Here is a 26,893-nt window from a genome sequence, read left to right as displayed (position 1 = left end):
GTCAGTTATAATCATCAACATTAAAAGAAATAAACATTTGAAATACATCAGTCTGTGTGTAATGAATGAATCTAATATACAAGTTTCACTTTTTGAATGGAATTACTGAAATAAATCAACTTTGTCATGATATTCTAATTTTATGACCAGCACCTGTATATCAGACCTGGGAAAGTTGACATGTCAGTCTTTGCTATTAATATGGCCTGTTAACACATTCATATTATCACATCCAGAGCTGCCAACTTGGCAAACAGCTCAGGCAGAGTGTTGGTCAAGGTGGCATTTTCATGTTTTTTTTTTTTAAACATTATGGAAAATGTGTGTACCCAAAGTATTACATACACATCCAGAACCATATTTATGTACTGCCTTTAAAAATTTAATGAAATAACATTTTCATTTAAAAGGTTTAGCATTTCATATTCTTTTTAATTTTCTTGATTTATACATACTGACGTGGGCGCAGGGCAGGGATGGTTGTGATGGTCCTGCTTGAGAACAATTACAAAGAATTTTGTTTTTCATTTCATGTTTCTGTAAGAAGATCGAGTCAATGTCATATCACATACGTGCTAAATAAGTTATCTGTGAGTGGCACGAACACCAAAACAAGTCTCCAGTACCTCTGTATTAAACTCGCCAGTCTGCTAACCAGCTTACAGTGCCTTACTATCCATCCAGCCATCCATGATCCAACCCGCTATATCCTGACTACAGGGTCTGCTGGAGCCAACACAGGGCACAAGGCAGGGAGCAAATCCTGGGCAGGGCGCCAGGACACACACACACACACCAAGGACAATTTAGATTCACCAACGCACATAACCTGCATGTCTTCGGACTGTGGGAGGACACCCACGCCGACACGGGGAGAACATGCAAACTCCACACAAAGAGGACCCGGTAAGCGAATGCAGGTCTCCTAACTGTGAGGCAGCAGCGCTACCCACTGCGCCGCCCACAGTGCCCTACTAGAATCACTAGATTCTATGATGTAGAAGTGTAATGCTTATCCCTACCCACAATTCAAGTTTGCAGTAACTTCGCTACTTCATGCGAAGAATGCAACATAACCATCCAAGTAATGCACAGTGTCCGTTTTTACGTGAGATAGCAGCTACAGAGATCTTCTTTAGTGTGCCAGGAGCAAAGATGGAGGTAGAGCAGAGTTTCCAACCTTTCTCTATGGTGGCACATTTTTGTAAACCAAAAAGTCCCAAGATGCACCACGATTCTACCAAACAAAAAAGCACTGAATCTCTTAGATGTTGCTAAACTATCCGAAGGGGAAGGACAGGAGGTCACCAACAAAAACAGCTCCGAGATGACCATGCGCAGACACAGCACTTGTGTAGAGTTGTCGATGGGGATGAACGATTGAGGATGGTATTTATGCAGTTGTAATATTCTTTAAGTCGGTCTTCAGCGGTGCTTTCAAAGTCAACAGCCATATTGAACATTCTGTGTCTCCTATGCTTTGCCAATCTGACAATGAATGCATTGGCTTGGTGTTCTTATTGCCGCCTTTTCAACCCGACTTTAGGAAGGCATTCAAATTCACGTTGCACTCGCTCAAGTAGCATTTTGTTAAATGTTCAGGGTTAAAGTCATTGTTTAAGTTTAAACTATGCCATTATTTTTATTTTTTTAATTCCTTTGTGTTGATTCTACATTAATTTTGTGATTCAGTGTGTATTAACTTCATGATTTATGTATTAATTTTGTAAGGACAAGTTTTAATGTTAGATGTGATTAATTTTGTAATCAATTTATAAATCACACACACTATGTAGAGGGAATGGGCCACCACTCATAAAGGCATCCAGCCAATGGAAGGCTGGAGTTTGGCCATGGCAGGACTTTCACAGAGGAGCATAGAGGCTCGAGTCCACGGCCAAGCAGCTGTACCTAGGAGTGCAGCCCCGAGACGCACACGTACTTGTGTCAGATGGAGTAGAGCAGGCAGTGGCCCCTCACCATGCTCCAGATACGATTGTGGTGGATTAAGGAACACACGTCCTAAAAAAACCAGCACAGTTTATGCTTCCAGATGATGAGGATGTAGTTAGAACTGCGCAAGTCCATAGGTCAGCTCTGGGAAATGTTCAAGAGGGCTGCATGATGATGTTGACTACTTGTTGGACATGCTGCTTTGCTCAAATCAATGGTGCTCAAGGTCTCGGAGGATTTAAGAGCTTCAGTACTGATCTGGTATGTCTTTGTAGTAGTTATGTGCAACATGGCATATCCACAGGCTATCACTCAACGCCTAAAAACCGTTAGGATGAATTCCCTACCATTGGATTTGAAACCAATCGCAGAGACCTCCGCTGTCACCAGAACTACTAGTTCCTCAGAGCAGATGGCAACTGGCAGGTAACTTGCAAGGTCAATGAGACATAACGGACCACCATTGTTGTACTGCAGGTCCAGCCCATTAAGTCTGTGGTCCGAGGTGAAATGGAGGACCCAACAGCATGGCCTGTTACTTCTGTGGACAGCTTTACACGACCCACTTTAAACAATTCCACTCATTTTCACCAGATTGGATTGCGTATCATTTGAAAAGATTAGGATGATCCTAGCACGGACACCAGAGGATCACATGTGGGGTTGAGTGTTTTCATTGTGCTGGTTCTCTGAGCCAGTTTGTATGTGATGTATTGTCAGAAATCTACATTTCATATTATATAATAATTTGTTTTGTCTACACGGCTTGTTCTAAAAGGCAAGTAGGGCACTCTTCCTAACTCTCTTGGTAGTATTACCTTAGAATGTTTTTCCCCCCACAAACGAATAAGATATAAAAAAAGGACACACTCTTCTTGCATGCAGAATGGAGCGTTCGCTAAAAGTGGCGCAACCAAACGTAATACTGTGACAGCAACTTCTGTATTTGGACGAGCCACAAAGGAGGCCAATCCAGTCAGAAAGGAATAGCACACGTTTATTACTTGCTTCATGGCATTTTCACCCCTTGATACAGTGTACCAAATTTTCAAATGCCCCAGTCATACAAATATTTATATACATTTTATAAAAATAGATGGCACCTTACGCACACATTTACACTCCTGAAATGCTCTTTGTTGTAAAGTCCCGAGCTTGATGAATGTCAAATTGCTTTTCTTGAAATTCATAAAACAAAATCTTCATCCAGGCACACTGCTAGAGCACAGTTTGTAAATTTTAAATTTGGGGTCAAGGCCTTAAACATAATGGGAGAATGAGGAGGATGATGACAGAAATTTTAAAAGTGTACTTAAATGGTAACCTTGGAGCACTGCACTATCGACACACCTCGAACTCTTGAAACAAGACCCTCCAAACTCTAGGGTGTTGTGTTAATGTTATTCAACAAATGTCAAGTGAATAAAGCCAGAAATTTGCTTTGATGAAATAAACTTCCTTCTGCATTGTCAAAATCTTTGAGGGTAGAAAAACCGTATTTTAGTTGCACTCCATTGCATCTTTGCATCCAAGTATTTACGACTGGCTTGTTGCTCTTTGGATTATATTCGGTATAACTGGAGTCACATAAACAGACTCAGTCCAGATATTTGTTTTAGTTTTTGTAAAGTGTAAGGAATATCCACCACTTTCACTGACTTGCAGTTTAAATCATTATTATTTTAAATTTTTATCATCATTTATGCCCATATATTGTGATGGCATCTGCCATGGAATCCACATTGCACTTTGGAATGAAAGGAAAAAAAACTGCTGTTGCAAGAGTGCAGACGGGTGTGTGGAGCACATAAGATGGCGGATGTGGCAGTTACTTCTGGATGGCAACATCACTGCAGCTCTCTGAATCCACCGTTTAACAGACGACTTACAAACTTAGGTTGCATGGGTGTCTTGTGGAGCACAGCATGACTACTGTGAGCAGCACATGCCATGGTAACATTTAAATATACACGGTAGCAGTAATCCACAATCATTTCAGTAAAACGACAGGCCTGACTAAATTGGTTAATATGGGGATTAAATGCGTGACATATTTGGGGGGAGAATCCGTAAAATGTTAACATTTGGTACACAGCATAAGCATGTAGTAATATTTATAAGGTGAACGTCTGCATACACAGCATTTCTTCTTATCTCACCAGACGATCTTTTTCAGAAGTTTCCACGGACTCGTTATCAGCGTCTGTCCCTTCAGAGCCTCGAAGGTCACTGGAGATGTGGATTTCAACTGCACTTGAATCTGAACCTGATGAAACACAAACACAACAGTGCTATTTCAGTTCAGTTCTTTAGAAACTGGTCAATGAAGTGGAAAAGATACGAAAATCATGACATCCTCTGATGATGCGGGTTCATGTACGCTCCCATCTTCTGTACAGGAGCCCTTGAACCCGTCACCGTCAGTAATGCTACCGCTGAGCTAGGCAGTGAGGCAACAACATAGCAAAGGGGATGGTGTATAAAAGTGCCAAGTGATTTTATTTTAAACAACAACAAAATGTCCAAATTAACAATCTTCCTTAAATAAATAATCCATAAAACAAGTGAAAACGTGAAGGTTAAAACAATAGAAAAAAAGTCTTCTAAAAACAACAAGGTTAAAATAATGCAGAAAGCTGTTCTTTTAAAAATCCGGTGCATCCTTCTACTACTGGCGGCCCCCCTGCTTCACCCCGTCTGTCCTTCACTCTGCCTGCTTCAGCTGTTCAGTTCACCTCTCTGATCCCTGGCTCCGCTAGGCTCCTCCTGACAGCGAGCAGGGCGCCCACACCCCAAGTCCCGACTCCCACGGCCTTACACGGAGAGTCATCCGCCTTCTGGTCACTCCTGCCCTTCAGAGTCAACTCTGCGGGAGCGACCTCTACTGCTACTCCTCGGGTGTCGGCCCAACACCCAGGCTACCTTTACAGCTGCACGCGAGCCTGCACTCGCTCGCTCTCCCGCACCGACTTTCTCCTCCTGCCTTCTCCTGCATCCTCCATTCTGTTCAATCTTTCATTTTTTTTTTTTTTTCTCCCTAGCCGACTCGTGCTTCTATTTATCAAGAAGGCATGGCAGCTATGGCAAATTAGCAGCCCCAGTGAGAAACGGCCACACCGCGAATCGCCCTGGGAACCGCTTCAGCCCCACAACCACCACGCCCCCTCGCTAAGCCACGAGCGTAGCGATTATTTTAAAATGGCCTTTGATGTGAGCTGTGGACCCACTATACCACACATCCATCTAGTGCGTAAACCTGGTAACTTGTTTTAGCTTAAGGTGAGGTGGAGCCAATTCCAGGAATCATGGGAGTGAAGAAAGATCCAATGTAAACCACGGGGTTAAGGTCAATCACGGAATACACTTGCACATGAAGCAGAATGGAGTCTCTCCATACCACTGGAACCTGTTCATTTTCAGGATGTGAGATGAAACAAAAGCCCACAAGGACTCTGGGAGTAGGCAGGATATGAAGCAGCAGTACGGACCATCACACACCATGACACCCGTATATGAGAAAGCCAGAAAAACCAAGTGAACAGCCCACCCTAAAACTCAGCATTAAAAGGGACAAGTGACCAATGGACACAATGAATGTCTGCAAGATAACATGTCACTCGAGTCATGAAGGAGAAACTGCAGGAAAGGGGAGCGAAAAATGACTTTGAAATACGGGAGAAGAAACCAACCAAGTTGTACAGGACACGTTTAGTGAGGATTAACTCCTTTACATTGAACACAACTGTGCAGTGTCAATACGGATTACTCACACATCACGTCCTAATGCCAGGACAAGTTGACGTTGTATTTTATTCATAGGAGTAGCAGCTTACATCGACTAAACAGTCCTTCACATAAAAACTCTCACAGTGATAGTAACTGCTCAGGACAGGAGCGCCTGTAACGATTTGAAGGAAAATGTCCATCACAGACCTCCCATTTACAATCATACGGTGGTTTTGCTATTATGACAGAGAAGGCTTCAAAATTTTGCCTCAACAGGGGCAGCAGAAAAAAAAAAAAAAGCATTCCACAGAAATGCCAGTTCACCCACCTTATTTTTGGTAGAACGCTCTTCACTAAGTGCAGGCGCAGTATCGCTTATACTAATGACATCATACAGAACTGGTAGAACTGAATACACAGAAGTGGAAACCAACATCATCTGTCCCTCCTTTATTACCTGAACAACTGTGGCAGTGTGGACGATGGATGAACTTACTCTGTTTGGTACCCTCTGGGCACTTCGTCTCGGCAGAAACATTGAAGCTGGCCTGCCTTTGTTAGTGTGCGCTACTCTACAAATTAAAATGATAAATAAATACGTATGCACATGGTCTGATGTCTTTTCCCCCCCTCACTTCATGTTTTACCTGCTTAGATCCGTTTTGCACACAAATTATAATTAAACAATTCGATCCTGGAAAGCTGGGGGAGCTCAACTTTGTCCGTCTCAAAATTAAACTCTACCGATGAATTCATTTTTATAACACTTTTCACTCCAAGTCTAAATTAATCAAAAAAACACAGAAAAGAACTTTCAACTGTCCAGGCAAAGAAGATTGTGAGCCGATAATACAGTGATGGAAAGCACAGTAGCAAAGGTAGGTCTGATGTTGATAGAAAGCAAAGAATGGAGGGCTTCACAGGTAAGCCACCGATAGGTTTCTGCAGTAAGCCACGATCTACAAAGGAGCAGTGAGTAACGTGACATACACCTATCCGCTGTTTGGCTACTAAGGAGCGCTGACATAACAGGAGTAAAGATAAGAGGATGGCGCGCAAAACGCTCAAACTGTTAATTCTCATTTAAGTTAATTTTTCTGACAGGACTCCTCTTCAAGCACAAATCTAGGAAGTCGTTTTTGGTCCTGGGAATTGAGGTCTCCAGATGAGACTAATGTCACCAGAGTGGAACAAACCCACAACCATATTGAAAGTTATTCTGCAGGAGAGTGGAGATAAACACATCACTCCATGTGGCAAGCTGTGGTGGAGCTTTAAAAGAACTTCAGGTGGAAGGAAGCTTCAACCCATTTAAAAAAATAATAATCTGCTAAAAGTAGCCAGCGCATCAACCCATAAAGGTGATAAGCAGGTGGAAGTGGGGAAATAAACCACTAAAGAGCAGATGTCCTCCTTTGGTAAAGGAGCACTAGCCAGGTAAACTAGCAGAAGGTCGAAGGAAGTTGAAACTTTTAACACAGCACCTTGTAACAGGACTTGGCTTTAGCTTTAAACTACTAGTAGTGTAGTGTTGCACAAACGAATGGCAGCAACAACATTTATTCCCATAGACATTTTCATACACAGAATGTAAAAATGAGATCTCTCACACAGGCGAGCCTTCTTGGATCAGCGAGCATCATTCTCAGATCGGAGGTTTATGGTCTTCTCGTACGTTCTACTTGTGCCACAGGTAAGATTGGAGGCCCTGGTTCTCAAATGCAGTCCTGCGGGTTTTTATTCCCAGCAGTTTCACAGTCAGCCAGTCATTTTACCTTAAATTAACGTCATTTGTTTTCCTCATATTCTGGATTCAGAAAAGCACAGCACTGCCATTTTTATAAGACATTTACAAAGAGATTGCATGTTTGCTATTTCTTTAAATGCTTACATCTCTTTTGTTGGTTTGCCTGTGTAGTTTTCCCTCTTAATTGTATCTTAATAATGACAGTTAACAGTAAGCAGAGCAAACACCCAGCAAAAAAACTGGGGTCCTCACATATAATGCTGTGCGTAGAATTCACAATAAAACAGTGTACAGACAAAACTGGAAATGTGTGTGCGCACAAAAGAATTCAGATGCATAAAACTGTGTGTGGATAAGCAAAGTCCCATGTCAATCCTAATCAACGTCAATTTTAATACACAAGTACGTGACTACAGCCCCACCCCGACTCCTCCCACAATTTGGCCTATTTGAATATGCAAATCAATATAACTAGCCCTTCCATTCAGTGTTTTGTTAAAAGACAATGGTAAAGGCACATGTAAAATGTAACCGAATGGAGGCAAGGAAAAAAGAAAAACAAAAAACCTACAAATCTGGTGGCTCAGGCAGTGGTATAAACAACACAACGATAACTCAAAAGTTCAAGTTCAGGAAGTCACACATTACCTGAAATTAAACAAGAAGTGGTCAGATGTCAAAGCTGACGTGAAAAGGCGAGTATCTGAGTGTCATACAGAAGTGTATTAGATGCCCCCCCCCCCCACTATAATCAAAATTAAAGTTAAAATGTCAACTTTAATCTTTCAATTTCCACTTTAATCTCATAGTTTATTTTGTCATTAAAATAGAATGTCATAAACTTCATTTTAAAATCGATGTTTAATTTACTAGTTTCTCAAACCCCATCATAACTAAAGTAGCACATTAAATGCTCCTTATTCCGAGTGTTCCCCGTGCTTCTTAACAGGGCTTTCTCTTACACCGACAGGAGCGTGCAGGCAGTGATCGCCACGCAGAATACATTACATTCATGATAGTACAGCTCTCGGAACATTTTAGAATACTTGATATCTTTTTCATGATTAAATGCATTAAACGCACGTACGTGAGGAGCACGGTGGTGCAGCGGTAGCTGCGTGTGCGGACGCCCTGTCCAGGGATTGTTCCAGTTTTTTAAAGCAGTACCGTCTCTGTCAAAACGTACCAACTCCCAATTCCTGTCCATCCGCTTTCTTTCTCCATACAACCAAATAGCCACACAATAAGCGTGTGTAACAAATGTAAAAGAAGCTCTAAGCTTAGATTACCAATTCTTCAAAACTTAAGGAACATTGAAAAATCTTCATTATACATGTCACGTCAGTCCCAGTAAGCATAGAGCACAAGGCAGGCGTAATCCCTGGACAGGGCGCCACCTTGCCCCCACATGTTTAAAACATACTTTAATACCAACAAATTATTCAGCAGAAGTGTGTTGAGGAACTCTATGGGGGCTCCTTTATACCAACAGCAGTACTTCATAACCCCTCACTGGGACCGCCAAGGCAGGTAGGCCTCCTTCCCTCCAAGAGCTTCTGTAAAAAGCCAAATATCCCCAAGGGACAAATAATGTACAAGTTACCAAACTAAGAACTTTAAACCCAAAACATCAAAACTGCAAAACAGTTTGCCCAGTTGGACTCTTAGCCTAACTTCATAAACAAAGAAGCTGGTTGAAACACATCCCTAAAAGCACAGGGGTCCCCACAACCGAATTTGAGAACACTGAGCAACCTCAAAGAGTTTAACATGGAGCTCAAATCTTGCTGGACGATGGTGGAGTACACGGCCCAGTGGGCTACATTCAGAGTGAACCGGACCTGCATGCTTGACGTAACTTACATGTCCTTAACAGTGAAGAGTTTACGTGGCCACAAAACCGAGAGACTTCTACTTGTATTAATATGGTTTGTCTAACTGGAATAAGCAGGGCAAAGGCAAATGCACGGACAAATACTAGAAAAATTCCTGCAGACATTGAACAAATCAAACACACAGTCGCATTATTAAACAAAATAAGTCCTAGGAACTCCACAGCAGGTATATCTTAAGGTGTTAAGCTCAATGGAATCAATTTGTAAAGAAAGGATTGAGATCAGAGATTAAGTTTGACTAACATGTTAGAATTTTAAGAGGACGACAACAAAGTGATTCTCAAGTGCTTATCTTCTTAACAAGACAAAACACTTTCTATAGTGTTCTGGTAGCACCCAAAAGGCTTGTGCTCAAGCTACAAGTAGATGGAGTTAAAAAGGCACAGTACAAAAATGTTCACAAAACACAGAAGACAACAGATGATGATGCGAGGAGCCTTTCGGCAAATTAGAGAATATTAAAAGGTTCAGCGATTCCAGTTTTTGGGAATGACCTCGGATAAAAATACACCTACAAAGCTGGCTAAGGCATTAGAGGAAAAATTGGACGACATGGCAGATACCTTATAGTCCGTTCAGATCCTTCCTGGTAGGTCTGGACAGCATACAGACTTGGACAGATGTGTGGAAGGTGACAGTGAATGCACTTAAGAAATCAGGGATTAAAAAGTGAAAACGTGACAAGAAATTCCACTTAAGAAGGGAAATGGAGAGTAGTGTAGCAGTTACTTCACGCCAAGGTGCAGGCAGAAGTGGGTTAAAGTAGTAGTAGTAGTAGAGCTTTATTGTCATCCTAACAATATACTTACAGTACACAGTGGGATGAAATATCGTCCTCCAGAGTAAAGGCGGATTACACGCAAGGTCTGTAGTGGAAATGTAAATTAACAATTTGTACAGTTTAGAACAGCATTTTGGGGACCTTCATATCAATGAGAATGAGATCGCTATAAATCCATTAAATGACCCATTCTTGGCAAATGGGTTTTTTCCCCCCTCTAAAGCACAGAAGCCAATTCTGTGAGAGCAGGAGCCACAATGCCAAGCAAGAGTTAAAATGATGGGACAACATGGCAGCAGGCTTCAGAAGGGTCTACAGGGAGAAGAAAACGGCATTAACCGAGTTTTACTGCCAACCCTCAGGAAACCAAACAGCCAAACCAGTTGACGAGTATCATGGTCATTACATTTGGGTCCAGTCACAGCTCCAGCAGCAATATTTCAACCCTCTTGTAATTACTTTCATGAAGTGGATTATGGGAATGCTTTATTTCACCCCACACATAAGAGGGTCAGTCAAACTGATGGAAATGAGCACGGACTATAGGTTTGATGGAATATTGAAATCTAAGAGCACCATCTTGGTTTTAAGTGCAAGGCTGGTGATCAGTGGGACCGTCCGACGACTCCTCACTAAATAGAAACCTTTCAGTCTCAGCAAGCTGAGCAGGAGATTGCAGTTCAGTGTCTACAAGGCCTCTCTTTGTCTAGCAAGTGTGACTTTACATAGTGCTGGGCTCATACTGGACAAGATTTCACACCAGCAGATCAAGAATCCCGGAAGTAACAACTCTAGAACAAACCAGAACCTGCAGGAAAGCAGAGGAGAAAGGCTACGAGGAACTGCACACGTCGGACAGACAGAAGTGCATCCAGGAGGAGCCCAGCACATTGAGAAGCAGCAAGCTGACCAATAAGGCAGGAGAGACACTGCACCTGTGTACCCGGACAAAGAGGGGCGAACACAATTTGAGAGAGAATGACGTCTTTGTCAAATTCCAAACAAGTAGAGGAACAGTTTATGATTTTTCCAGAATTGTTTAGCAAGTTAAAAAAGTGGAAACTTTTTAATGAAACCCCAGGTCTGTTCTTTGTGAAATGCATTTTATTCAAATCAGGTGGTATTACAGTTATCAAGTGAACAAGGGGGGGAACACACTTTCACTTAGCCAGAGGAATATGTTGGCAAGAAATAAGTCAGCATGACGTGTGTTGCAAAAAGCTGAAAAACTGATGTCCATCTGCATGTTCAAATGCTCTCTCAGTGTCATGGAAAACCAGATGCAGCATCTAGAACAAGAAGAAGAAGAAGACAAAGGGAAAAAAAAAAAAGTAGGAGAAGCAAGAGATGTTTGGCGATACATTCTCAGTATTGATAAAGCCATCCTGTGTGCAATGGTGGGTTTGTTCATAAATAAAGCAACATGCAAGTCCACCGTTATGCCCAGGGACCCTTGTGGAGTCAGGTTGTGATGGGTGATGCAACACTTTGTACAGCAATTGCCCCAATTAATACTGAAGTAGCCCGCCACCTTCAATAGCTATCAGCCTGCAATTATCCCATCATGCTGTGTCAGAGAAAAACCGAACTGGCATCGCAGATGAAAAAGAAACGGCAGCACAGAATGCTGTGCTAGCAGAAATCAGCTTCTTCATTGGCAATGCATCCAAAATTTACAAAACCAATCCATAAAGAGACAAACGTCAGGAGCCTCCTCACACTTTCACAAATTCCTGCTTTTGCTGATGCTACGGCTGAACTCAAAGATCACACGGATGTCAGGCCCTTAACAGTTGTTAGTTTCAAGATCTTGTAAAGTGAAAAAATAAAACTTCAAGAACAAATGTGCACATCTTACAAAGAGTGAATAAAATGGTTTGCAGGTTTAACCTTTGGTTAATTACCTTTGCGTGACACTGAAGCCTCTATATATACACACACACACATACTGTATTATATTATATTATATATTTATTGTGACTGAGGCCGCTCTTCAGAAACTCCCTCTAAAACAGTGTTTTACCTGGTAATAAACACGCTGGCGCAGGGCTTCGAACATTTAAAAGACCTCGCTGCACCACTCTCCTGTCCTCTCTCCCCCAGACCCCCTTCTGCTCCCGAGCAGCTGAACCCACCTGAAGAGGACGACTTTGTGTTCTTTTGACCTGGAGTCGGGGGCCGAGCCGTCAAGTTTGACAGCGGTTTACTGTGAGCACACAGCCCCTTCTGAAAGGGTCTTGTGTTTGTATCTGCCAGTACAGCAATAAAGTTTTTACTCCTCGGAAATCCTTCTCTGCTCTCCTGTGCAACTTTGTGACCCATGGATGGATGGATAGACAGATAGGAAGGAGACGGCCGTCAACTGCACCCGGCTGGGACGCCCCTGTGATGGAAGGATGGGGGAAGGCAGATTTTGTAGAACACTGTCTCCCCCAAAATTCTAGATGGCAGCTGCCCTGGAGTGTAACGATGCCCTGGATTCCTGGAGGGCATCTTAGGACTTGGAGTTCGGTTGCTCAGCCCTGTTGGGTACCGTGGGTGCCGCCAGGAGGAGCTGTGAGGACGGCAAGCACTCACAAGTCACGTGGACGGGAGCCCTGATGGACTTCCAGACTGATTAAAGAACTTTAATCCTTCATCTGACCCGGAAAGTGCTAGCAAGTCACATGGACAGAAGAGAAGAAGCACTTCTGGGTCAAGGACAATTTAAAGGACAGGTGGAGACCCAGCAAGAGAGCTGGAGTTGGGAGGTAGAGGAGGTGTGCAGGAGAGATTGAAAATTAAATATTATTTTGTTTTTTGTTTACTGTGGTGGAGGTGCTTTATGTACTATTTATTTAAAGTGAAGAAATTAAACAATTTGTTGGTGCTTTTAAAACGTGTTGTCAGTGTCTGTGTGTTGGGTTAAGTGCTGGTATAGCACCATCTAGTGTCACACACATTATATATATATATATATATATATATATATATATATATATATATATATATATATATATATATATATATATATATATATATATATATATATATATATATAATGTATGTGTGTTTTTTTTTTTTTTTTTTTTAATTTGTATTTTTTGACACTGATAGACACAAGTAGGTGCTTTAATGCCAAAGTGAAAACAGATCTTTGCAACATGGTCCAAGTCAATGACAAATCTGTGATCAATGACGGTTTCAGAAGTCAGCATTTCGTAGATTCACCTTTGGTCTCTCGGTCTCCATCTTTGCACACCTCCACACTGCCACTCTTTCCCCGTTAGTTTTGGGTAAACTGCTCAAGCTCGGTCAGGTGGCACAGGGATTGTAAGTGAACCACCCTATTTCAAGTCCAGCCACAATCTCACTTGGTTTGAGATGTGGACTCTGCCTCAGCCACTCCAGGACATTGCCAGGAAGAGAACAAGCCCAAGGATAAAAGGCAAAGACACACAGGGATGTCTAAAAACAATGAACATTTTTTCATGTGTTTTCTTGCATTCTCCTACAAGCCTTCCAAGGTCTGCTGCAGAGAAGAAGCCCACCACCATGCTTCACAGTTGGGATGATATGTACCGTTCAAACGACTTTTCTTCTCCCCATTTCAAACTAAACAACTACTCCATTTTGGTCTTGTGAGACCATAGAACCTTCTTTCACCGGGCTTCAGGATCTTTCAGCTAGACTTTCCCAGAAAGCATATCAAACCCCATACCAAAAACACATTAGCAACAGTTGTTACCTGCACAGCCTCTCACTTCTCAGCCTCTGTAGCTTAGAACCACTTCTGAGATCTCTTAGGTGGGCTTCCTCACTTGTCATCTTACACGATCAAACAGTTTTTGCAGATGGAGTGCACTGGGCAGATTTCCAGATGCACCATACTATTTCCATTTCTTAATGACCGACTCCAAGGGGTAGTTTCCAGTTTCCATCCTCCGACTTTTCATGTAGTCACTTGGATTTTTTGTTTTGTTTTCACAAACTTTTCTTCACAATTATGATGTATATATGGTCGAAAGTGAAGCAGTTTTTATAAATTGTTTGTTCTTGCAGTTTACAATGAGCTTTAAAGTACATGGGTGCCCATAAGTGATAGAAAAAGCCTTAAATAATAAAAAAAACTTAACATTTTTCCCTTGGGGGGGGGGGGGGGGGAAACTGACCTATTTATCAAGTATTGATCTGTGGCTTGAGATCACTCAGGTTGCAAAACAGCACATCCATGTTGCAAAGAAAGATTCAGCAATTTTAAAAGGAGACGGGCTGTGCTGTGCACTTTCCTTCCCTATCCATCTTACTCCGCAGCAGTGAATTCACCTCCAAAAGTCATTATGATGCACCATTATGGACATTGAACGTTGAGGCCCAGATGTGAATTGCTGCATTAGTTATGTAGACAATACCTGAAAAAAGTCACATGATCACTTCTATTCTTTAGCTAAACAGGACCTCACAAAGATACCATACTGTGTGCTGCTGGACTGTTAAAGAACGAGTGTTTTAGGGAGAGAAAATCTGAGCAGACGCATAGTCAATGCTTGGAGAGAATGTACCAAGGCAGAGGATACTCATGGGCACTGCGTGTATACATTACAATCTCACACACACACAGTTGTGTAGACCAATAAAATTATAGGCAATCTTCAAAAAGTCATTTTATCCACATTTTAATTTGACAATAATTTATTAAATTGTCAAAATTGTCCAGTGGTTAAGAGGAATCTACACTTCTTTGTAGATTTGTCATATTGGTTTAGAAAGAGTAACATACTGCATATGAAGTAGATAGATACACAGTAAATGGACAAAAGTTGTGAAATCGTGCACAGCCACCTCTGCTTCTATAAGAAAAGATAGGAGGCTTGATAAAAATATAAATTAAGGCATGTTGTGAAAAGATGTAATAGTGGCAGCCAATCCTTGTGTTCTGTGACTGAGACACGCAATTCTGTAGAGCGGCGAGCAACAACGCACCCAAAACAGACGGCAGCTTTAAACAGTCTATGGCAGCAGCTTTTCAGTGTGGGACAGCACAAATCAATGGCACTGGAGGTCAAACTACTTTGGTTTAGACTGGGTGAGGGGCACACCGCTCAGCTTCTCCTTCTGGACCCAAACTCTCCAGCTGTACAGCAGTCAGGTTTTCAGTATTCTTCGCATTTTTCTATGTTGTGCTATCATTTCTAATAAAAAAGCATTAACAATACTCTGCCCATTATACATATACTAATAAAGCATAAAATTTGATTTAAAAGAAATATAAATTACTAGCCAAACTACGCCGCATAATCACGCCACTTTTTTAATGATTTTTTAAGCACAGGGAAAAAAAATGAACATTTGAAAAATCCGTAATTTAATAAACCACCAAGAAAAGTAACATTGCAACAATGCACACTACGAACCAACATACAATCATCGTTCAGTACGCACTGCCTGCTCATGTGCCCGCCCCCAACGTTTCTGTCTCTGCTACAGTCCACATGCACCTCTGAGCCATGTTGTCTTTTCATTGTTCTTTGCGGTTACGGCTGCTTTTCTATATTTAATCCACCAAGTTACCCGACCATGGTAGTAGCCATGTGTACAAAGGGCAGGGACGTAATCAGTGCGAGCGTATGACCCGCACTTACTGGGAATTCCTCGTTCGTGGGGAACAATTGCAATCTCCAGTCCCCATCACGAATGGGGTTCAACGGCTTACCCACGCCTGTTGGCGCCAGGTAGACACACGTTGATCCATTCAGTGTAGCGCGCGTGCAATACCGGACATCCAAGGGCATCACAGACCTGTTAATGCTCAATCTCACGTGGCTGAAAGCCACTTGTCCCTCTAAGAAGTTGGACGCTGACTGCTTGGCGATCGCGTAACTATTTAGCAGTAGGGAGTCTCATTCGTTTTCGGAATTAACCAGACAAATCGCTCCACCAACTAAGAACAGCCATGCAACACCACACACAGAATCGAGAAAGAGCTATCAATCCTCTCCGTGTCCGGGCCGGGTGAGGTTTCCCCGTGTTGAGTCAAATTAAGCAAAATTTGTGTGTGGTGAGTTGTTGCGTCCGGGCACATGAGCAGGCACAGTGAATGTCTTGAGATCGTGGGTGGACGCATGCCGGGGAATACGCCGCATAATTATGTATTGATGGGTGAACACTTCCTGAACGACACAGTTGTCCAAATGGGGTGGGTTTGAGCATACGACTGAGTGAATGAAAAGATGGACCTCTGGAGAGAGCAACATACAATTGTCCGTGACTGAAAGCGGGATCCTCTGGGACGATGGAGGCCACGCTGGTGAAAGTTACTTCGTCGGTAGGGATAAGTTTCAGCACTTGTTCATTAAGGTGTAGCGAGTCTTCGTTGTTGACGATTAATATAGCTAGCGTTCTGAGTTGTTCCGGAGTCACAGTTGAGAAACACTTTTTTAATGTCTTTTAAGCACAGGGAAAAAAATTAACATGTGAAACATCCGTAATGTAATAAGCCACCAAGAAAAGTAACATTGCAACAATGCACGCTACGATCCGATCGCTGTAAACAGAAGTGAAAACAAAATCGAGGCCGGTGCGTTCTTTAACTGCCTTGTGGTGCAATGGTAGTGCTGCTGTTTTGCAGTAAGGAGACTGTGGAAGATTGTGGTTTCGCTTCCCGGTTCTTCCCTGTGTGGATAGCGCTTTGAATACTGAGAACAGCACTATATCAATGTAATGAAGTATTATTATTATTATGCGTCAATCTTTCTCTCTCTCTCTGCCGCATAATTATTTATTGATGGCTGAACACTTCCGGAAAGACACAGTTGTCTAAAAGGGGTGGGTTTGAGGATACAACAGTAACTGAATGAAAAGATGGAACTCTGGAGAGAGCAACATACAATTGTCCATGACGGAAAACTGGTTTTGGCAGATATATGCATATCTTTTTGAAAGTTTGGCCCTGTGCTTTATTAATTGTCATCGCAAAGGCCAATCTAACAGGAAATTGTCTTCATGTAAAAGTAAAAGGCAAAATTATCCGCAACAAACTGTTTTACACGCTGCACACAGTGATTCACATCCGTGACAAACATGCCTCTTCTTAGATGGTCCTGTCCCATCCACCCTCGTTCTCGAAGCATACACACAGAAGTGACTCACAGAAGCCCGCCCACCAACTCTGAGACCATGGCGTGTAAAACAGTTTGCGATGGTGGACGCGGTCGTGCGTCGTAACCGAAAAGAATAATGAAAAGTCAACGTGGCTCAGAGGTGCATGTGGACTGTAGCAGAGACAAACGCGAATGATGCCGTATTTTGTGAGTTGCTGCGTCCGAGTTGGTGGGCGTGGCTCTGAGAGGTGTCGTCGTATCCAATGGTCTTAGAGTTGGTGGGCGTGGCTCCGTCCTGCGTGCTTCCATGGGTGTCTTGCTTGCGCTGGTGGCGGCTTAGTGAATTATAGATATTTACAAAAAGGCAAAAAAACCCAGGAAAACCCTAGCAAAATGTTATACTAATAAATATGTCGTATTATGCCATCCTTGTTAGGAAGTATTAAGGCCTTTTACAAGTCTTGCTATTTTTAAAATGGTAAAAAAAAGTATTCCTGTAGCAACAGCTTTCCAAAATATTGTATATAACATTTCCTTCTATTTATTTCAGATCAATTGATGGGGCCACTGCATTCATAAAGTAATCTTTCACCACCACCACCACCACCTGCCATAACAACACGCGACACAAGTGAGATATTCCTTGAACTTTACCTTCAGAGAGGACACTAATGGTATCTGCTCGGTGATAGCCGTTTCCACTTAGACCTTTTTTCTTGTCAGGCGTGCATCCCTGGTAGTTAAGTGAGGAGGACATAGTAGGATTGTAGCCATCTGCTGGTACCGCAGACGTTGAAGCAGACTCCCAAGGGATCTCCCTTGAACTTTGGATACTGAAATCAATATTAAAACCCGTCCAGCCATAGAAAGCAAGTGTATTCAGAAAGCCTTGCATTGGATTCAAAATTCCCTATTAAAAACAAAACAAAAACTTGATTTGTGCATTTAAACTAATTTCAGTTACAATATAATGAAAAATTTTTTACACCCCTACGCACAAAAACACACCCAAGAGTAAGACTTCCTACGCCATCATGTAGTTAAACAAAAACCAAAAAAATAACAAACACCTTTCTCCTTTGAACTAATTAGAACATAAATGTTATCTATGAATGATACATTCAGACATTTACTGTATATACTCGTGGATTAGTTCTCCTGCGGATAAGTCGGGGCTTGATTTTAATGTATAATTTGTGGTATTTTATAAGTTGAATGTGGAAGACTCACACTATCGGTCCAAGAGATTACGATATGCTAACGCCCACCTGAGTGAGTAACCACGGAGCACACAGCCTTTTTATTTTCTATGTATTGTGCCGATGTGATCACACGGTAATACCTGAACTATTCCGAAGCAACATTGGCACTGATTTGTGTTTTTTGTATCTCACACCCTCACACACCTTTATCGTAAGAGCATCCCTCATCTGTGATAGAGCGTTCGATCAGAAGAAAATATGAAGCTGGTTTTAAATTAAACATTGTGGAAGTAGTAAAAGAAATTGGTAACTGAGCTGCTGAAACAAAATTTGATGTGTCGGAGAAACTGATGTGAGATTGGAGGAAGCAAGAAGATGGTAAAAAAAAATAAAGTGTCATATTTTTGAATGGGCGTATAAGTCGGGGTCTGATTTTATGATCGATTTTTCGGGTTTCAAGACCCAACTTATGCGAGTATATACAGTAATCAGACGGATTTGCTTAACACTTTATTTACTTGGCACCTTTCCCATGTTCAAAGCACTTCACAGATACAACATTGTATACAAATATCAGCATAAAACACTAAATAATGATAAATACAGAAAGCAAAGATTTGAATGAGACAATAAATCAGAATAAATATACCAAAGTATGAAATTCTACAAGAACATCCTGAACAAATAACAATTTATCATAAAAACTGAAACTCACACTGGCCACCTGGATTGAGAGAATTCATCAGGGTAAGTTATATGCTGTCCTGAACAAAATCAAGGATTTAATAAATAAAAATAAAAAAAAGCAAGCCCTGCAATTTGCAATCCTGTCCATTCTCAGATGTGGGAAGATGAGGATTTAGGTTTCAACACTGGTTTGCTTCCCAAACATTTACAGAAAATATATGAATTAACACATACCATTATGAACCATGTGATCAAAGCTGCATTCCTGGCGTTTTTAAGATGGCTCCCTTTAAAGTCTTCCTGCATCTCTAGGTAGAATAAAATACTCTCGTTGATAAGATTTGGAAGCCAACTAAAAACAGAAATAAAAACCCATTGTTTAGTATTTACTTGTAATTTTTGTTGAGACAAGAACAGTGTATTATAGTAGCATCTTAACAGTATTTTATGGGCTACTTTGATAAAACCATTACAAAGTTGATGTCCCCTAAAGCACCAAGCGATTTTCTTCATTCTGAAGGACTTGCAGTATTTAACTTGTCACTTCTGCCTATAGCCAGTTATTTATATGTCTATGAAGACTTATGACTTTGCATTAATGAAGATTTCATATGTGCTGTGAAGTATGAAAGGCAGACTAGATGTTCACAATTTATTGGGCTTGTTCCAGCTGGTTTAATCTCATTAAATATTTATAAAACTTGTTTTTAGGAATAAAAAAAAATACATATACTGGATAAATGATAGACCTTCCATATCACAGTAAAGTTTTCTAATATGACAGAAAATGCCATCAATTTTATAAGGGCATCCAATAAACGGACATCCTTTTCATCTCATCAGGAAGAAATGGTTAGGTGTGTCTGTGGCCTTTACATGTGGTCAACAAAAAAGGTTTTTAAAATTGTTATTGAAGGTCAGAATTTGCTACCAAGTATGAGGAATGGTCCGACATGATGCAAGTGATGTACAGGCACGTCAATCAAATGCAGAGGGCGGCACGGTGGCGCAGTGGGTAGCGCTGCTGCCTCGCAGTAAGAACACCTTGCGTGGAGTTTGCATGTTCTCCCCGTGTCTACGTGGATTTCCTCCGTGTACTCCAGTTTCTTCCCACAGTCCAAAGACATGCAAGTTAGGTGCACTGGTGATTCTAAATTGTGCTTGGGGTGTGTGTGTGTGTGTGCCCTGCGGTGGGCTGGCACCCTGCCCGGGGTTTGTTTCCTGCCTTGCGCCCTGTGTTGGCTGGGACTGGCTCTAGCAGACCCCCGTGACCCTGTAGTTAGGATATAGCAGGTTGGATAATGGATGGATCAAAATGCAGACACAGCCTGCTGGAGGTCCTAGGAACAGATTCTACCCTTCAGTGTTTATTTTCCAAATAGGAAGAAATGTGTATGTTTTTGTAAGAATGGCTGCAAAACGTTTATGGACAAACAGGAAGAAAAATAGACTGGTTTAACTGTGGCAAGAAAGAAGAAATACTGAGGAACATTTTCCAATAACTACAAATTCCTGACAGCAATGCATGTTTGTGCTTTGAAGTATCAGAGTCTATTAACAAAGTAAAAGCTAATCTTGCTAATACGGATAGCAAACCTGTTATATTCTGCCGCAGTATAAACAGATACAGTGAAATATAAAATCATTCTTTACAGTGTCAAGTTGTATTGACAATATTAAGTCTCTTCCAGTTATCTTGCCATGCAATCAATCGAGACTGTTCAAGTAGGAATCACATAACATGTGCCTTCTTACAATCAGCTATCAATAAAATTGAATCATTAAGTGTAAAAGGGCAGACGAACGCCCAATGTCATACTTTAGAAAATCGGTCTAGTGTACGCCTGTCCCTAAACCAATGCTTGCCCATTAGTTTTGTTCATTGGTGCCTTGACGATAGCAGTTCCACATGGGTGTGCTATTTTTAATGTTTTTGCAGCGGGCTTTTGAATAATGAACTATTTTTTTTTTCCCCCTAATTCCACAGGAAAACAGAGATACTTGTATATTGACAGCAATCAAAATGCTTGTGAAGCCCAATTCCAGTGTTTCATGTTTTAAAATTGTTTGGTGCTTAGGACCCCCTCATCCTAAGGCACATGGGTACTATCCAGATTGCCCATATGGTTAATCCGGCCCTGCTTGTAAAGCAATCATGTATTCATTACATCATCTCATCAACCTCTGCTGTTGCAGTCTAGTTAATCTCTTATTTGCACTGTCAGGAATACTCCTAGCACAAAGTTTAAAGCAGTTAAGATAACCCAATGAGGGAAAAACCATGAACAGAAGTAGAGCGCAGTCCCACCCTTGGAGACTTCCTGTCACTTTGCACTATTGTTAAAAAATGAAGACAATCACTATTCCACAAATACAGCAACCTTGTGGTACTCAGCAGCAGACCGCTGTCCCCAAATGGTGGTACACTTCTAGCAAGCACTGACCAACTCCCACCTCCTCTAAGCTATCCGTGTAAGGACAATGACATAAGATTGGGTGAAGAGTGCACACCAACACTCATGCAGGAACAAAACGTTCAACTGTTAGTCAAAGATGTTATATTCCTCTAGGTATAAATTCTGATTCTATAATACAAGAATATATTCAAGATTAGTCTTACCAAATAAAGAAAACAAGCATTATCTTGAAAAACTTAATTTTAATTTCCATTCCCAGTCGCCTCTCATTTTCTGTGTAGATTCCTTGCCTTCCTTTCAATAATGAGGTAACTCCATTTAAAGAAAAGACAAAATTAGTGTCACATCATCAGTCATAAAATGGCAAAAAGAATGGGCACAAATGACAAATATTTTTAAAAAAAAGTTACACAATAAATACATAAATTTCACATCAATCAATTAATAGAAGCCAATTCTGGATCTACAAAACAACTGCTTAAGCTGACCGACTCTTTTTGTGTAAAGAATTACAGGACCATTGTGCTGATCAGAACTCTGTGTGCAAAGAAAACCTGCAAGCACCACAACCTTCTGGACCTGCTCCCCCTGCTCTGATGAATGCATTAATAATCATAGATTTGCATTTCTCCAATATTGCCACAAGTGGATTAAATATGAGAAGACGGCTGGGTTATAAATTACCAGTGGCTACGGTCCTTCCAAACAAAACTGGATTAATTAGCAAAACAAGTAGAAGTGGAACGTAGGTGGTGATGTAGTGAGGTACAGCATGTTCCAGTCCATTTTCACAGCTAAAAAACAACAAAATATATTTCACTTAAAAGGTGTAAATCAAGCACACTTTACTATTACATTTTAATAAAACGTAAACAAACAAAAAATTAAGATATAGGAAAAACCAAGTTACTGAAGTTATGGAAAAATTGCCCAACAACCATGTCTGACCATCTGAATTCTAAACTTTGGAAATATTATGCATTTAAATATTTTAAACTTGGAATCAAATGAGATTTCTACATACCTTGAAATCGTTGGGTAGTAGAGCATAGCCACTCCTTCTACACATAGTAGAACTGCCAGCCCCCATGTTATCATGTGGTATAATACAATTGTACTAAAATTAAAAAAATAAATAGTCCGTTGTAAGATTTTACACTTGCACGGAATACTTCCACTACTTTACTGACTGAACATCCTTAAATTCAGGGTTGGAGACTTGTACAACATCCTCCACGCATGATGTGTCAAGTAGTTTTATGACAAAAACACGCTCAGCTACTGTACATTGGGGCAATTTAGAGCTTCCAATCTGGCAGTGCAAAGCCTGCAGAAATGGGCAGAACAAATGGGAGGAGTACAATTCAAAATATAACTTGACCAGTTTCTAAGGTGAATATAGGAAATTTTAACCTGTCTATGCACTGTTTTCCATACTGCTTGCCAATACAGTGATCCCTCGCTATATCGCGCTTTGCGGCTTCACTCCATCGCGGATTTTATATGTAAGCATATTTAAATATATATCGCGGATTTTTTGCTGGTTCGCGGATTTCTGAGGACAATGGGTCTTTTAATTTCTGGTACATGCTTCCTCAGTTGGTTTGCCCAGTTGATTTCATACAAGGGACGCTATTGGCAGATGGCTGAGAAGCTAGATTGCTTACTTTAGCTTACTCTGATCCTGACGTATGGGGATTGAGCAGGGGGGCTGTTCGCACACCTAGACGATACGGACGCTCGTCTAAAAATGCTGAAAGATTATCTTCACGTTGCTATCTTTTGTGCAGCTGCTTCCTGAAACAACATGCTGCACGGTGCTTCGCATACTTAAAAGCTCGAAGGGCACGTATTGATTTTTTACTGAAAACAAACTCTGTCTGTCTCTCTCTCTCTCTTTGTCTGCTCCTGACGGAGGGGGTGTGAGCTGCCGCCTTCAACAGCTTTGTGCCGCGGTGCTTCGCATACTTAAAAGCCAAACAGACATATTGATTTGTTTGCTAGAGATTGTTTTCTCTATCTATGTGACATTCTGTGCTCCTGACATGCACTCCTTTGAAGAGGAAGATATGTTTGCATTCTTTTAATTGTGAGACGGAACTGTCATCTCTGTCTTGTCATGGAGCACAGTTTAAACTTTTGAAAAAGAGACAAATGTTTGTTTGCAGTGTTTGAATAACGTTCCTGTCTCTCTACAACCTCCTGTGTTTCTGCGCAAATCTGTGACCCAAGCATGACAATATAAAAATAACCATATAAACATATGGTTTCTACTTCGTGGATTTTCTTATTTCGCGGGTGGCTCTGGAACGCAACCCCTGCGATGGAGGAGGGATTACTGTATTTCATTCCACAGACTGTATGTGTGTACAAAACATATCACTGAGGACATGAGGCTGGAACAGGACACTACAATTCTCACTATACTTCTGTGAATGGCCTGGCACTGTTGTCTCACAGCTCCAGAGGTCTAGGTTCAAATCATATTCTGAAACAGCCAGAATATCCTATATGTTACAATTGGTTTCCTCACATATCAATAGGGATGTCACAAGGACCAACACTTCTGTACCAAGTCAATACCAAAATTCCAAAAATATAATGGTACTTTTCTACAGTATTGGCAGAACAGAGTGAAAGTCGGTACCACACTCATGACTACAAGAAACTGATTAACTTCAAAGCCGGTCTTTATTTTGCCTTCTGAAGCTACGGTGCCAGATGCTACGCCACTGTATCACCATATAGAGTTACTCTTTTGGAAGCAATCATGTAACATTAAAAAAGTGTATTTTACACTCGCCTATTTCCACACCCTCTGTATTATATACATATACATTTATGCAGAGGTTCCCAAGCTTTTTTGGTTTGTGACCCTATTTTGAAATCTGAGCTTTTTTGCAACCCCAGCTGTTTGAAATATTGACATTCATTTCCTATTCAATACACTGCTTAATGTTTTTATTTTTTCTATTTTAAAATATTTTCTCGTGATACCATTAACATATCAAGTGACCCCACTCACTTGTCACAACCCCAAAGTTGGAAAACGCTGCACTTATGTAAAGAATGAAGCAATGTTAATACTGGGGTCAGACTGCTACACTTACCGTCGAGCTGCAGGTCAGTTACATATATAAGTGTGCTTTTTAAGGCGACACATTCTCTTTTTATGTATAAATGTCATTGATCTGTGATCACCAGCTTCATCATCACTGCTATTATTCTATACTACCAGAGGGCTCTTTTCAGATTTTTTTTTAATTCAAGCCTTAACATTGAAAATTGCCAATGATCAGTAATCAGTCCATCAATACCCAGAAAAACGTACAACACACACTGTATGTATTGTATATATACAGTAAGCTCCAATACCTTAGTCCTGCTGATCTTTTAACCACCAGGTACACATCAATTCCATAGCAAAAGGCCCACCAAAATGAAGCACTATAAAACAGCTGGATCCACATCTTGGGGGTGGAGGGGGAGGAGAAAAAAAAAAAAGGAAACACCTTTTGTTAAGTATATTATAGTGAATTCATCTGTGGAAAAAAAACATACAACCGGTTACTAACTTTTTTGGTTTATAAAATGACAACTATTAAAACGGAAGGAAAACTCAGGGTAACATCACAAGCAGAAAAAGGTCCACTTTGTCCATAAACAAACATTGTAGCAAAAAAGAAAAATAGGTGAAGCATGCTTTTAGAAAAGTAACATCTCCATTTCAGAGTATCGACAAAGCCTTCTAAACTGCTAGATCACACACAGACTATGTGAGGAGTTACTTGTTCAGACTGAATAGATGACATTATCTTTAAAAGATAGAACAAGATGAGAAAGCCAACAGATGCCTACTCTGTCACAGTACAGTATCCTAAAAATAAAAATGACTTACAGTATGCTTTCTCCAAGCCAGTAAGAATTAAAAGATTAAGAAACTTCAATATTTACAATGGTGGAGGAATTAATCTTGGAAGATTTTGTAAATAGCTTACACTTTACAAGTTATACTTAGAATGTCATAAATTTGGACCACCTCTGTCAAATATTCCATTTCAATAATTTAATCGTGTCTCATGTTGATCAAATGAGAGTTTTAATGGTGTCTGACTAGCGCCCAGCTTTGACAAAGATAAACCACCTTGCCAGTTTGTTCTAGGTGTTAAAAAGAGTTTGTATTTTTGCCTTTATACAGGTATATTTTTGGATTCATTTTGTTTTTTGTTTACTCACTGTACTGTATTGTATTGACCCCCTTCTTTTGACACCCACTGCACACCCAACCTACCTGGAAAGGGGTCTTTCTTTGAACTGCCTCTCTCAAGGTTTCTTCCATTTTTTCCCTACAAGGTTTTTTTGGGAGTTTTTCTTTGTCTTCTTAGAGAGTCAAGGCTGGGGGGCTGTCAAGAGGCAGGGCCTGTTAAAGCCCGTTGTGGCAGTTCTTGTGTGATTTTGGCCGATACAAAAATAAATTGTATTGTATTGTATATTTGGCAGGACTGCCAGAGGATGCATGCGCGTAGTTACACCAACACGTAACTGGTCACAGCATGGTGGAACCCAGCTATTACTTTAAAAAGGAGACCTCAAAACAGGACCACAGGGTCACAAAAGGAAACCAGTTAAAGATTAATTTCACAAAAATATTTGATTGTTCTTTTTCCCCCCAAAGACAGCAAAAAAAAAACAAAAAAGAATTACTAAGTACCGTGGTATCAAATAGTGCTTTGCAAACCTTCAACTTTAGCAAATTAGGCAATTGGATTGGTAAGCTTTATTGGGCTGAATGGATGGTTCTCATCAAAAAGGCCAGAATAAAGCATAACACTTGTTTTTATTAGACACACACAGTGAGTAAACAAAAAACAAAACGAGTCCAAAAAGTACTAATGCCTCTTACTTACACACAAGGGTCCCTAATGACCTGTTGGAGTGTCTTGTGCGCTTATCACTGCAGTACTGCACTAAGGCACTCCCAGGAACACCTTGCATGTTTCTTTCTCAGCCCTCTCATCTCCCAATTCCAGACTAAAATATTTAGGTCCCTGGTAGAGAAAGTGAACTTTAAACATACTAGGTAGCCTGTCCTCTGCAACATGCACCAGACTGAATACATTTATTGCACCACCTTACTCCCACCTATTGACCCAGGCAACAACTCCTTCATATTCTTCTCTCTTGCAGTTCCATTCCTACAAAGGAATTACTTCCAATTGTAAAAATCAATGCCCTCTTGCAGTGGTTTCCTTTCTTTGCTGCAATTTTGTAGCCTGCTCATACTATTTTCATCCTGTAAAGCACTTTGAGCTACATCATTTGTATGAAAATTTGCTATATAAAAGACATGCAGGTTAGGTGGATTAATAATAATAATAATAATAATACATTTTATTTATACAAGGC

General features: G+C 40.9%; 1 protein-coding gene across 2 annotated transcripts in view; it reads right to left on the bottom strand.

Annotated features, from left to right (window-relative positions):
- Positions 1 to 2,932: 2,932 nt before the first annotated feature.
- gpr143 (G protein-coupled receptor 143) overlaps positions 2,933 to 26,893 on the bottom strand; it is a 43,673-nt gene continuing 19,712 nt past the window's right edge. Inside the window, exons 3-9 of one of the 2 annotated variants that reach the window (XM_028800857.2) lie at positions 24,863 to 24,957; positions 22,512 to 22,604; positions 22,172 to 22,281; positions 21,691 to 21,799; positions 19,305 to 19,422; positions 17,836 to 18,091; positions 2,933 to 4,219 (exon numbers count right to left, since the gene is read on the bottom strand). In XM_028800857.2, coding sequence (XP_028656690.1) covers positions 4,104 to 4,219; positions 17,836 to 18,091; positions 19,305 to 19,422; positions 21,691 to 21,799; positions 22,172 to 22,281; positions 22,512 to 22,604; positions 24,863 to 24,957 — 897 coding nt within the window. In that variant the 3' untranslated portion in view covers positions 2,933 to 4,103. Of the gene's footprint in view, positions 4,220 to 11,225; positions 11,392 to 17,835; positions 18,092 to 19,304; positions 19,423 to 21,690; positions 21,800 to 22,171; positions 22,282 to 22,511; positions 22,605 to 24,862; positions 24,958 to 26,893 lie in introns of those variants that run through there. The other variant, XM_028800859.2, reaches the window with a different exon arrangement.

This window comes from Erpetoichthys calabaricus, chromosome 4, assembly GCF_900747795.2.
Source record: "Erpetoichthys calabaricus chromosome 4, fErpCal1.3, whole genome shotgun sequence".
Taxonomy (NCBI): domain Eukaryota; kingdom Metazoa; phylum Chordata; class Cladistia; order Polypteriformes; family Polypteridae; genus Erpetoichthys; species Erpetoichthys calabaricus.
Note: the sequence above shows the minus strand (reverse complement) of the source record. Positions and strands in the feature narration are given on the sequence as shown.